The 13,043-nt window shown below is 43.1% G+C and overlaps 1 protein-coding gene across 2 annotated transcripts in view; it reads left to right on the top strand.

The window, feature by feature from the left end:
- The window catches only part of TUT7 (terminal uridylyl transferase 7), a 3,176,298-nt gene that overhangs the window by 2,326,307 nt on the left and 836,948 nt on the right, over positions 1-13,043 (top strand). For both annotated transcript variants that reach the window (XM_044064191.1, XM_044064190.1), the window contains exon 17: positions 2,892-2,949. In XM_044064191.1, the coding sequence (XP_043920126.1) occupies positions 2,892-2,949 (58 nt within the window). The remainder of the gene's footprint in view (positions 1-2,891; positions 2,950-13,043) is intronic.

Here is a 13,043-nt window from a genome sequence, read left to right as displayed (position 1 = left end):
TAAAGGTTAAATGGAAGCTGGGAATCAAGTAAAAAGAAACAGGAAAGCTTCTGTGATAGTAGGAAGGTAGTTTGGGAGAGTTAGGGAATAGGAGTCACAAGTGAAATGTTTATTCTTACATAAAGTAATAAACAGAGGTACAAGGTAGAGCAGGATTTCTTTCATTTCCTAAATGCAGAAACCCACCACCCAGGAAGACTATGTAACTGGCTTATACATTATAAACTGTTGGTCAAGTGAAATCACTTAGTAAGTGGTCCTTATAGTGCAAGGACTACTGTTTTAGAGGGGGATGTTAAAGCTAGTTTCCAGCACAGGCAGGTATTTGACTAGTTGAAGTTAATACACAGAAAGGTTCTTTAAGCTGAATTTGGTTACATTGTACAAAGACAAAATTCTCAGTGAAAACGTTTAGGAGTTGGCCCTTATGTCAGAGCTCTTACAGCATCGAGGTTGGATATAGTGACCACAGATTATTTTACAAAGACAAAATTCTCACTGAAAATTTTGGGAGGTGGCCCTTATGACAGAACTCCTGCAGTGTCAGGGTTTGATGCAGTGACCACAGGCTGTTATACAAGGATAAAATTCTCAGTGAAAATGTTTGGCAGTTGGCCCTTATGGGTATCAGGATTGGATGTAGTGACCACAGGCTAATGAACAAAGACATAATTCTCACTGGCCCTTTTGGCAGAACTCCTGCAGTATTGGGGTCAGATGTAATGACCACATCCTATTGCACAAAGTCAAAATTCTCAGTGAAAACGTTTGGGAGTTGACCCTTACAGCAGAGCGCCTTGCAGTATCATGGTCAGATGTAGTGACCACAGGCTATTGTACAAATCCAAAATTCTCAGTGAAAATATTTGTGAGTTGGCCCTCATGACAGAGCTGCTGCAGCATCGAGGTCGGATGTAGTGATTACAGACTGTTGTACAAAGACAAAATACTCATTGTCCCTTGTAGCAGAGCTCCTGCAGTATCTGCTGGGTTTTATGTAGTAACCACAGGCTATTGTACAAAGACAAAATTCTCAAGGACTGTTATGGCAGAGCTCCTGTAGTATTGTGGTCAGATGTTGTGACCACAAGCTATTGTACAAAGGCAATATTCTCAGTGAAAATGTTGGTAGCTGACCCTTATGGCAGAGCTCCTGCAGTATCGGGCTCGGATGTAGTGACCACAGGCTGTTGTACAGGTGTAAGTATGTCAGTCACAGATAGGTATATGTTGCAAATTCCTAAACTGGGAAACTTGTTACCCGGGGAAAGCCCTTTGTTAAAATAGGTTTATAGGTTAGTACTAGGCTAGCTGCTCTTGTGGTTATTTTAAGCTTAGCAGATTACCCTACGTGAGAATCAAACCCTGCACCTTGTGTCTGTAAGATAACACCTTAACCATTTTGCCAAATTCCCACCACAAATGGATTAAGTGGTGATCTAATGATGAGACCAGTTCTGCACTCATGTCAGTGGTGATCATACTTAGATGTAAATTTTATCCAACTAATATCCTTTCAAATGGGTAGCTGTGCCAATAACGTGCTCAGAGGTAAAAGCCTTTTGTAATCAGTAAGCATTCTTTGGCACATTCACTGGAGTTATTGTACATTGAAGTTGCTCAGAATTAACCAAGTAGCATTACTCAGCAGGAAGTTAACAATGAAAGCAATGATGCTTTGCAAAAATACCCATAAAATACCTAGGGAGTGGTGAATAATTAGTAACCTGCACTTCTGAACACACAGAGGATGTATCCGAAAGTAGCTTGAAGACCTGCTGGGAATCTGGAATATTAACCCTACTCTAAAACAGTTAATATGTTTATGCAGTGAAACCAAGACTGACAGCATGCCTGACATCTGATAATAAATAAGATGTGTTGCATATTGACCTTATTTTCACAGCAGTGTCCTAAGCAAGGCAGTTGTAGTGAGTCTTGCCATTTAACCATTGTCAAAAAATAGCTTCTGAGTATTGCATGTAACATGAATGATGCTTTGCAAAAATACCCATAAAATACCTAGGGAGTGGTGAATAATTAGTAACCTGCACTTCTGAACACACAGAGGATGTATCCGAAAGTAGCTTGAAGACCTGCTGGGAATCTGGAATATTAACCCTACTCTAAAACAGATGGATACACCATTGCTGACAGTGTTTTGTGTAGGGCAGCAGGTAAAATTAAGACCTGGCAGTGAGTTAGGCCATGTTTATGCAGTGAAACCAAGACTGACAGCATGCCTGACATCTGATAATAAATAAGATGTGTTGCATATTGACCTTATTTTCACAGCAGTGTCCTAAGCAAGGCAGTTGTAGTGAGTCTTGCCATTTAACCATTGTCAAAAAATAGCTTCTGAGTATTGCATGTAGACTAGGAGAGCTCCACCCATAACTGTTTGCTAAAGATAAAGATTTTTGCAAGTTTCACTAAGTGTTTACTAATATTTCTTGCTGTGATGAACCAATTATAGCAACTGGCTGTTCCGGCTATTATGGAGGAGATTGTATTCGGTACCTTAAATTGGTATTGGCTTCAGCAAAAAAAAAAAAAAAATTGCATGTCTCATAGAGAGATATTTGGCTGCTAAACATCTGACTAGATCTAAGTTTGTGCTTGTAGACAGAAACCTATGTGCTAGGAATAATACTGTGTTTGTGTTTATCCATTACTTGAAACTGTAATATTATGGCAGGTGTACTCAGGCAGTTATACTTTTCAGTAGACTGTGAGCAAATGGAGTACAAGCACCAAAGAGTAGACTAATTTATGTAACCGAATAGTGAAGACAAAAGATTAAGATGCATGTTAAATAATTAGGTCTTTTATAATATTGTTTTACTTGTTCATTTTATGCACTGAAATAATATATTTTTTTAATTTTTCAGGGTATGGATTGCATAAGAATAATTGAAAATCTTGCCAAAGTACTCAAAAAACATCCAGGTACACTTTTCTGCTGTATAATTTGTTATGATGTGGCATGACAATAGTACATGTCTGAATTTCTCAAGATGTATCTGTATATATAGTAGTGGACAACAGGATAAACATTAGTCTTTATTCTTTTCAGGGGTGATCACTGCAACAGTAAACAATAGCATTCAGGTACTCCTCCCATTCACCTTATTTCATCCCAGTCAGCTTTTGAGCCAGTGTTGTCTCTGCCACTATGAAGAAGAACAGAGGTCATGCATTAGTGTCCTATTTAATCTTTTTAATGTAAGAGCCTACCTTGTATTTCAAGCATCACAAAAATTCTTCAGAACTAGTAGTAGTAGTCCATGTTTGGTAACAGTCATGTCTGTATGACCCAGGCATTAGGACAGCTCAGCACTTGTAATCTCTTTAGGTAGTTTGGTACCTCCCTTAATTCCTGTGGTACTACTGAGCTCCCATCTGTACAGTTCATTGTCACATGTCAAATTTGGACAGGAAAGACACTTTTTCCGGCTTAGAGCTTAATATTTTTCATTTTTACAATATTAAGTTCTCTCCTGTCCCATCTCTGTGAGTAGAGGGTTAAAGGCTGTCCCAGGTTTGAATGGGATAGCATAGTAGGGCCCCCAAATTTACACGTTGCTTACGTCAGCCAGTTGGGGTGGGGTGAGAGCGTCAAGAAACACCCTTATTGCCAAAATTGCCAGCCAGGGACACAGATCAACTCCATGGCTGCCTGTACACTGGCCCCGTCAGCTGTGCTGGGGAATTCCCAGGGGCAGGAGAACGAATGAGCTCAGAACCACTGTATTCTTGGCAGGTGTAGGGGCATAGGCCTCTGGCTATCCCCCAGCATAGGCCTCTGGCTATCCCTCCTGTTTTAGATATATTGGATGACGTGTACACAGAAGCCAGCCTTAATCCAGGTTGTCAGTCATGGAGAGAAAAAGCAACCAGGAAAAAAATGTGTCCCTTAGCATCGCTGTTAAACAATTCATCATATTCTTTCATATAACCATGTCTCCTGTTTCTTTTTCTTTTTCAACATGCATTTGATGTGTAGTAGTGAGCTATTTCCAGCTTTCTCAATTCAGTGTCACTCTTCTACCTTCTTGGACAGTCTTCCCTAATTGTCACATCTTCTCTCACATAGCCTGTCCCATTCACCTCTTGGCTGGACAGCCTCATTTCTTCTTGCCTTCTTCCTGTTTCTCCTAAATGATCTACAAAATTGTCATCTGCCTCCCTGCACTTTTGTGCAAACCACTATAATCTGTTCTTTGACTTTCTCTGCAATTAGAACTACATTGGCTTTCTACTCTGATGCTGTAATTTCTTCCAGACTACCAGGATCCTACTGCTGTTCTGCAGCTCTGTATTACCCCTTTCTGTCAAACTTCTTAGCATTCCACATTTACTGTTCACTATATTCCACCATCTTTTATATACATCTCTTTTTTTTATTTTCCTAACCTATGAAACCCGTCTGCTTTTCATTCTGTGCTGTTCCCTACTTTGTCATGTCCACTACTGCCATATTTTACCTAAAGCTTAAATACCACTCCCTAGTTTGTCCTTAACTAATCCTTGCCTCCTTACCCCTCCAGGCTAATCTTTCAGACATCTTGGGCATCTCCTTTACTGTAAATTTTTTTTGAGAAAACACCAGGTGCCTGGCCAAATACAGGAGCTATACCATCATTTTCACAGTAGCTGTCCTCTCTGACTGTATATTCTGTCTGTCTAGCTACTTGCCTGGTTGCTTCTTAATTTGCTGCACTAATCCTGTCTCCTTATCCTTGACAGTTGCCCATATGCAACATTCTTTGCCCATATGCAACATTCTTCCCACCAGTGGAGCAGTTAGTGACTTCATTGCATGTTACTCTGATGTTCATCGTGCATACAGCTGCAGTCATAACAGATGGGTTCCATCAGGCGGGTCCTCGGTCGGCCGAATTCCAAAGTCTAGGTCCGGCGTCGGTTGTCGTCGCTTCTTCCCTGACGTCAGTGCGGCAGGGGTATAAAAGAGGCAGCAGTCTTTCTTGCCGCGCGGTGCCCGAAGCAGAAGCAGTTCGCAAGTGCCGGTTGGCCAGCTCCTGAGATTTACGAAAGTATTTCAGCCGAAGTCTTCTTGAAAGCTAAGTACCCGTTAGAAACTTTTCTTGCCTCAGACCGATGTCAGACAAAGTTAATAATTGCATTTCATGTGGGAAGCAAATACCGCATAAGGATTTCCACTCTTTCTGTATACCTTGCTTAGGCCCAGACCACGACGTCTCGGCCTGCCGTTTTTGTGCTAGATTCAATAAGCGCACTATTAAGCATCGGGCGGAGTTCACCCTTCACTTTTTTGGCAAAAAATTTAATTATATTATGTTGTCGCAAAAACGCAAAGATAAGGACCGACATACGAGGTCCGCTCCACCTACTGAAACCACGCTAAGGCCGACTACCAGTTCTCCGGTACTCAGCGAGGTGCCTACGCAGCCCTTGAGTACCGATGACAATGCATTACCGGTGTCTCCGACACCATTCCTGGCGGGGAAACTCAGAATTTAGACAGGCCTGCCATTTCTCAAGGGGTCTTCAGGCCTTCCTCCTTCTCTATTAAAGCCTTCACTAAATCTAAAGCAGCCATGAAAACCAAAAAAAAGTTCCTCAGACCCCCTCTCAAGGCACCATGCCTAAAAAACAGATGCTTAAAATGGCTGAGGATTTGATTACTCTCATCAGGGGTTCTCAACCCCCCTCTGACAAAAGGCCCAGACTAGAGGAAGACTACCCTTCCTCAGATCAAGCTTCTATTACATCAGAACTTTCTGAGGACCAGGATTATGCCTATTCTCCATTCTAAGACTCTGATGCAGAGGAGTCTATTCCCACAGTCTCCCCTCCTGAGGACTTCTCTTTTGGGGAAACCTTGCATACACTGAGGGAACACTTTCACTGGGAAGGCCAAGATTACTCAGATTCCAAGAAAAGGCTCAGGGAATTTCTTCTACTCCCCCAGCTTAGGCCTCTGGCTATCCCTCCTGTTTTAGATATATTGGATGATGTGTACACAGAAGCCAGCCTTAATCCAGATTCTTTGCCTCCAGCTCCTGTTAAACCAGACAGGTATTACCGGGTTCCTGATTCTCACCAGTTCCTATATAAAAGCCATACTGCTGACCCAGAAACAATTTCACGGGGTCCCAAGGGAATTAAGGCCTCTACTGCTAAAAACCCATTACCTTCAGAGAGAGATTCCAGAGCTTTAGAAAGTTGGGGAAAAAGGTGTACACCTCGGCCACTTTAACCATGAGGGCATTAAACTGTCAGTTCCATATGTTAAAGTATCAACAGTTTTTGATCTCTCAGCTGAAAAGCAAGATGACACAACCAGACCAACCAGATTTAAGAGAGTTGCAGGATTTGTTGCATGGTGCAGAGCAAGTGGGTAAACATACCTTGCAGTGTGGTTTTGATGCTTTAGAGGCCTCATGTAGAGCTGCTGTTACGGGTTCTGTTATACGTAGGCATGCTTGGCTCAAAGAGCAAACCTTACCAGATCATGTCAAAGCTAAATTATTAGATGCACCTCTTCAAAAAGATGTATTGTTTGGTGTTAAAGCTGAGGAGGTGCTAAAGAAAATGGAGAAAAAAGCGAAATCAATGCAAACAGTGAAAGATTTCCTGCAGGTACAACCTCCATGTTTCAGCAGAAACTGGCCTTCAAAAAATTGGTCCTTTCCAGCCACGGACAGACCTCAAAGGGGCAGATACAGGCGCCCAAGGGGTAGAGGGCAACCTCAAAGATCTTTCAGAGCCAGACAGTGGCAAGCACCAACCCCAAGAGGTGGAGAAGATAGATCACAGTCTTTTAGAAAACAGACACAATGACTTCCTCCTACACCTGCCAAGCAAAGCTTTAGTGGCAACACCTTTCGGCGGAAAACTGGCATTATTCTCAAAAAATTGGCATATTGTTACAAAAGACAAATGGATTCTGGACATTATAGACAGAGGCTACAGGTTCCACTTTCACACCCTTCCAAAAATGAGAGGCATGCCAAACCTGCCACAACATCAAAGGGCAGAGGCACAAAAACAAGTTTCAGCTCTCATGGACATGAAAGCAATTCAAGAAGTACCTGCAAAAAAACAAGGTCAAGGGTTTTATTCCAGACTATTCCTGGTACCAAGGAAAGACAAAGATTGGAGACCTATCTTAGACCTATCCATCCTAAACACATATCTACAGGTGCCAAAATTCAAGATGCTCACATTACAGCAGCTTCTTCCCATGCTGGGCAAGGAGTCTTGGCTGGTAACATTGGACCTCAAGGAGGCATACCTGCATGTCCCTATCAGACAAGATTGCAGAAGATACCTCAGATTTCTTGCAGGTTCAGCCCATTACCAATTCTCTGCATTGCCCTTTGGCTTATCTACTGCGCCCAGAGTGTTTACGAAATGCCTGGCATCAGTAATCGCCTTCTGCAGACTACAAGGGATACAAATCTACCCATATCTGGATGACTGCCTGATCCAAGCGGACAGCAAGGACAAACTACTGCAGCACATGGCGTTTGTAATAAAACTGTTGAACTTCCTGGGATACACAGTCAACAAAAAGAAATCAAAACTAATACCCTCTCAACAAATAATTTTCCTGGGTGCCAGCTTGGATACAACCACCCAGATGGCCTACCTCACGCCAGACAAGCAAGGGCAACTGTCTCAATACTTCAAAAAAATGGCAACTTACACCAGGCTAACTGCAAGGAAAGTCCTGCAGGCTCTGGGATTCATGGCATCTTGCATCCTACTAATCCCATGTGCAAAGCTGCATATGAGGAAACTTCAATGGTACCTGAAAAACTTATGGTCTCAACACAGCCACAGCTTGGAAGCAATTATACCACTCATTCCATGCCTTAAAAAGAAATTTTTGTGGTGGACTCAAGCTTGCCAAAGAAACACAGGTCTTCCGTTCTGTGTACCTCAAGCAACTCAAATCATCACTACAGATGCCTCAGACTACGCCTGGGGAGCACACATGACAGATCAGTGCATTCAGGGAAAATGGACCCGAAAAGAGAAGCACCTTCACATCAACCAAAAGGAAATGCTAGCCGTGCAAAAGGCTATTTTGACCTTTAAAGGCCTACTGCATCCAGGCCAGCTATTGATAAGGACAGACAACACCACAGTGATGTGATACATAAACAAACAAGGGGGAACTCATTCATACCCCCTGTGCAGGCAAGCCATGACCCTATGGAACACAGCACTGGAACTGCAAATTCAGCTACAGGCACAATTCCTGCCAGGGAAGGAAAACACATTGGCAGACAACCTAAGCAGAAATATGACAGATCCACATGAATGGAAGTTGCATCCTCAAGTTTTCACAAAGATAACTCAGGCATGGGGACAGCCAGACATAGATCTCTTTGCTACCCACAGAAATTGCCAGTTGAAAAAATTTTGTTCAAGGGCCTACCATCCACAGGCCTGGAAAGTGGACGCACTTTCTTTCAATTGGACAACATTGACAGTCTATGCCTTCCCACCTCTTCCTCTGCTGCCCAAAGTTCTATTAAAAGCCAGAGCAGAGAGGCCGAAAATGATTCTCATTGCTCCAGACTGGCCAAGACAACACTGGTATCCGCTCCTGAAGAGCCTGACACATTCCCCACCATGGATCCTACCTCTAGTCCCTCTTCTGTTGTCCCAGCACAACTACAAAACCCTTCACAGCCAGCTCAAAACCCTAAATCTAGCTGCATGGAGAATCCCTTGATTTCCCAACAGTTTCTCCTCTCCAAGGAGGTGCAGGATGTCATTTTGGAGGCCAGAAGATGTTCTACTAGAAAGGCCTACTCCGCCAAATGGAAACGATTTTGTGCCTGGAATCAAGAAAAGGGACAGAATCCTTGGGTAATAAATATACCTCAAATTTTACAGTACCTAGCTGAGATGTTAAACAATGGACTTTCCTTCTCCTCCATCAAGATCCACGCTTCAGCCATTTCTGCACAATACAACACAGATCCTCCTTTATTCTCTCACTCTCTCTTAAGGCAGTTCCTCAGAGGGGCAAAGAATATAAAACCCCCAAGGAAACCATCAGTCCCTGCTTGGGACCTCAACTTCGTATTGGAAAAGCTGACCCTTCCTCCCTTCGAGCCAGCTTCTTCAACAGAGCTACAGTACTTGTCATGGAAAACAGCCTTTCTTCTGGCTATCACCTCAGCACGCAGGGTTTCGGAGCTACAGGCCCTCATGGCTGTGCAACCATTCATCATTTTCCATCAGGACAGAGTCTCCTTACATACCAACCCTACCTTTATGCCAAAGGTAGTATCCAGTGTAGCTTTGAATCAGACTATCCACTTACCTACCTTATATCCTAATCCACAAAACAAAGGGGAAATACTACTACATTCCTTGGATATTCACAGACAACTTTGTTACTATTTGTACAGAACAAAGCCATTCAGGAAATCTGAGCAACTCTTTGTGTCCTATGCTGCAGGTGCTCAGGGAAAGGCTATTTCCAAACAGACAATTTCAAATTGGATAGCCCACTGCATACGCTTTTGTTACTCATTTCATGGAAAAACTGTGCCTGCATGCATCAGATCCCACTCCACCAGAGCCACAGCTACCTCTGCAGCCTTCCTCAGGGGGGTCCCTACCAAGGACATTTTGGAAGCAGCCACCTGGAGTTCAGTGCACACTTTCTCCAAGCACTATCACCTCCCACTATACTCAAAATCTAGAGCGGGCTTTGCCACAGCAGTCCTGCAGGGCATCCTAGCCCCTCCTAGTTCCACTTAGTGCCTACCACCCTTACTTAGCTTTGGGATTTTACCCATCTGTTATGACTGCAGCTGTATGCACGATGAACATAGTGCAGTTTTGTACCTACCATGAATGTAGATGTTCGAATGCTCATACAGCTGCAGTCCAGGTTTCCCTCCCTCCATCCCCTCTTAGGACAGGCCTTATGACAAACACTTTTCATATAACCTTTTTGGGGTATTCTTTTATGGTGTATTTGCTTGCAACTACTGTTTTTGATTTATCAACATTGCATCTTTGCATAACATTGTTTGCCTTCCTTCTGGGGGCACCTGACATCTGGGGCAAGAAAAACTGAAGAAAATGGCGTCGGCTGCCTCTTTTATACCCCTGCCGCACTGACGTCAGGGAAGAAGCGACGACAACCGACGCCGGACCTAGACTTTGGAATTCGGCCGACCGAGGACCCGCCTGACGGCAGGATAACCCATTTGTTATGACTGCAGCTGTATGAGCACTTGAACATCTACATTTATGGTAGGTACAAAACTGTACTTTCTTACCATTCAAGTTCATGAAAGCTGCTTGCAGGTCTCTACCCTCATTCTTCAGTAACACCATACAGTTGGCCACAGGTAAGTTATGTTCATATCCTTTCTTTTCCAGCCAAACCCTTTTCATCCTTGTTCCTTATATCCCCATAAAACAGCAAGAACAGCTGACAGTAGTAGAAGACACCTTTTCTCCATTCTGTTTTCTAATTTTACTTTTTTCAGTTTTTCCCCACTGACTTCTACCTGCAGACTACAATATGTATGTATTGCCTATTCCCTAAATTTTCTCATTCAACACAGTCTACACAAAATGACTTACTTTTATAAGATGGTCTCCCTCCATGCCTAGTCGATGACATGCTTCATCGGTTTCAATTGATCTGTGGATTTCCAGCTCAAACAAAGTAAAACTGCCCATCTTCTATGAACTCTCTTAGTAAATCCTTCAGTCTGGCAACCATTGCTGTAACAAAATACTTTCTTTTTTTGCTTGTTATTGATCTGGTGTTTGTAGTGTCTTCCATACCATTGTCTTTAGATGACAACACCATTGCTTTCCTCTCTATTGAAGCTGGTAATTGCTTACCACTCATGGTCCCATTAAAGATCCTCCTTAGATTTCCTACTCTTAGCCAACTCCACTGGAGATTCAGGCTGTCCCACTGCTTTCGCTGCTTTTGTATGTGCTGCCACCCTCCTAGTTTCTGTACCGGTCATCTCTCCCTCCAGTTCCACAAGTTTTCTTTGGACAATATGCATCCCATTCCACTATCATTTTCTGTACCTTCCTTCAATTCATGTAACTCTCATAAAAGTTACAGACACCTCCAGGCTAATCTTTCAGACATCTTGGGCTTCCTGGACTTTCCAAACACATTACTGCCATATTTCCTCCCCATTCCACCAAGTTCCATTTCTTCTCTTACGTTAATCAGTTTCTACCTCAGTATCTAACCTGCCTTCTCCCTTCTGGGCCCACCGCATGACCATCCTTATAATCACCTCTGCTCTTCCACCATCTTTTCCATAATGTAACCCCTTATGTTACATTATAAAGTCTTAGTAATTCTCCACCTGCCTTCTGATGTTCTTAGTGTTTCACTGTTGCAGTCATTACATTTGGGTAATCTGCTGGCAGGTTGCCCTCAGTTGGCCTGAATATCAAAGTCTTGGGTCCTGCGTCAGTTGCTGTCTCCTCTTCCATGACGTCAGGTCATCAGGGGTATAAAACATGCAGCCGACGCCATTTCCTTTAGTCTTTCTTGCCTCGCAGTGCCTGAATCAGAAGCAGTTCGCAGGTGCCGGTCGGCCGACTCCTGAAATTTTCGCATTCGAGTTTCAGAACCAAAGTCTTCAATTAAAGCTAAGTACCCCATTGGGGAAACTTTTTCTTGCTCCTTACCGATGTCAGTAAAAGTTAATAATTGCATTAGTTGTGGGAAGCAAATTACCTCATAAGGATTTTCATTTGTACTGTATTCCTTGCCTAGGCCCAGATCATAAACGTGCCTTGCTGTCGGTTTTGTGCTAGATTTAACCAACGCGCTATTAAGCGTCGGTATATCTTTGCTTCAAAATATTTTGGAAACAGATTTAATTACCCTGAAATGTTGTCGGATAGCAATCCGACTACCGGAGTTCACAAAAAACACAAAGAAAAGGACAGAGACAGACCGTCGAGGTCCAAAACCGACGACAAAGCTTCCCCTAAGCCAGTTGCGGTTCAGTGAGGTGCCTTTGCAGCCCCTGATACCCACTACTTTCGAGTTGCAGGCCTCTACCGAGACCCTTGAGGAGTCTGGCATGCCGCGAGATTCTCTAAAAGTATTGTACCTGTGGATGTCTCTCCCTCGGATGGGTCCGGAGCCTCTAAGCAGGCACTGGCTTCTGAGGGTGTTTTCAGGCCTCAGCATTTCTATATAAAACTGACGCCAGCTTCAAAAACAAAGACAAAAGCAACTTCTAAGGCTAAAAAACTGATGCATGAGCCACGTGCTCAGGCCTCTATGCCCAAAAAACAGATGATCAAAATGGCTGAAGACTTAATTACCTTGGTCAGGGGTTCCCAACCCCCATTGATAAGAGGCCTAGGCAAGAAACTGATTATGAATCTTCAGATCATTTTTCTATTTCTTCTGATTCCTCTTTTGATCAAGAATTTTCTATACCACCCTATGAGGATTCAGATGCAGAGGAATCCATCCCATCTGCATCTCTTCCTGAAGATTATTCTTTTGGAGAAACCTTGCATACTTTGAGGGAACATTTTCATTGGGAGAGTCAGGATTTCTCAGAATCAAAAAAGAGGCTTAGGGATTTCCTCCTTCTTCCTCAGCATAGGCCTTTGGCCATACCTCCTGTATTAGACATTGTTGATGATGTGTTTTCGGAATCAAGCATGGCTCCAGATTCCCTACCTCCGACTCCTAGTAAGCCAGACAGATATTACAGGGTTCCTGACTCCCACAAATTTTTATTCAAAAATCCTACTGCTGACCCTGAAACTATCTCACAGGGCCCCAAAGGTGTAAAGGCCTCAACAGCTAAGAATCCTACCCCCTCTGATAGAGATTCCAGGGTGCTGGATATATGGGGAAAGAAGGTTTATATGTCTGCAACCTTGGCAATTAGGGCCTTAAACTGCCAGTTTCATATGCTTAAATATCAACAGCATTTCATGGGATTATTGAAACAGAAATTGATGTTGATTTCTGAATGTGTGGAAAATAAAGAATTACAGGAATTATTGCA

The sequence above is a fragment of the Protopterus annectens genome, chromosome 2.part2, assembly GCF_019279795.1.
Source record: "Protopterus annectens isolate FY-2018-M chromosome 2.part2, PAN1.0, whole genome shotgun sequence".
NCBI classification, from domain to species: Eukaryota; Metazoa; Chordata; order Ceratodontiformes; family Protopteridae; genus Protopterus; species Protopterus annectens.
The sequence above is the reverse complement of the archived record's forward strand: the minus strand, read 5'-3'. Positions and strand labels throughout refer to the sequence as shown.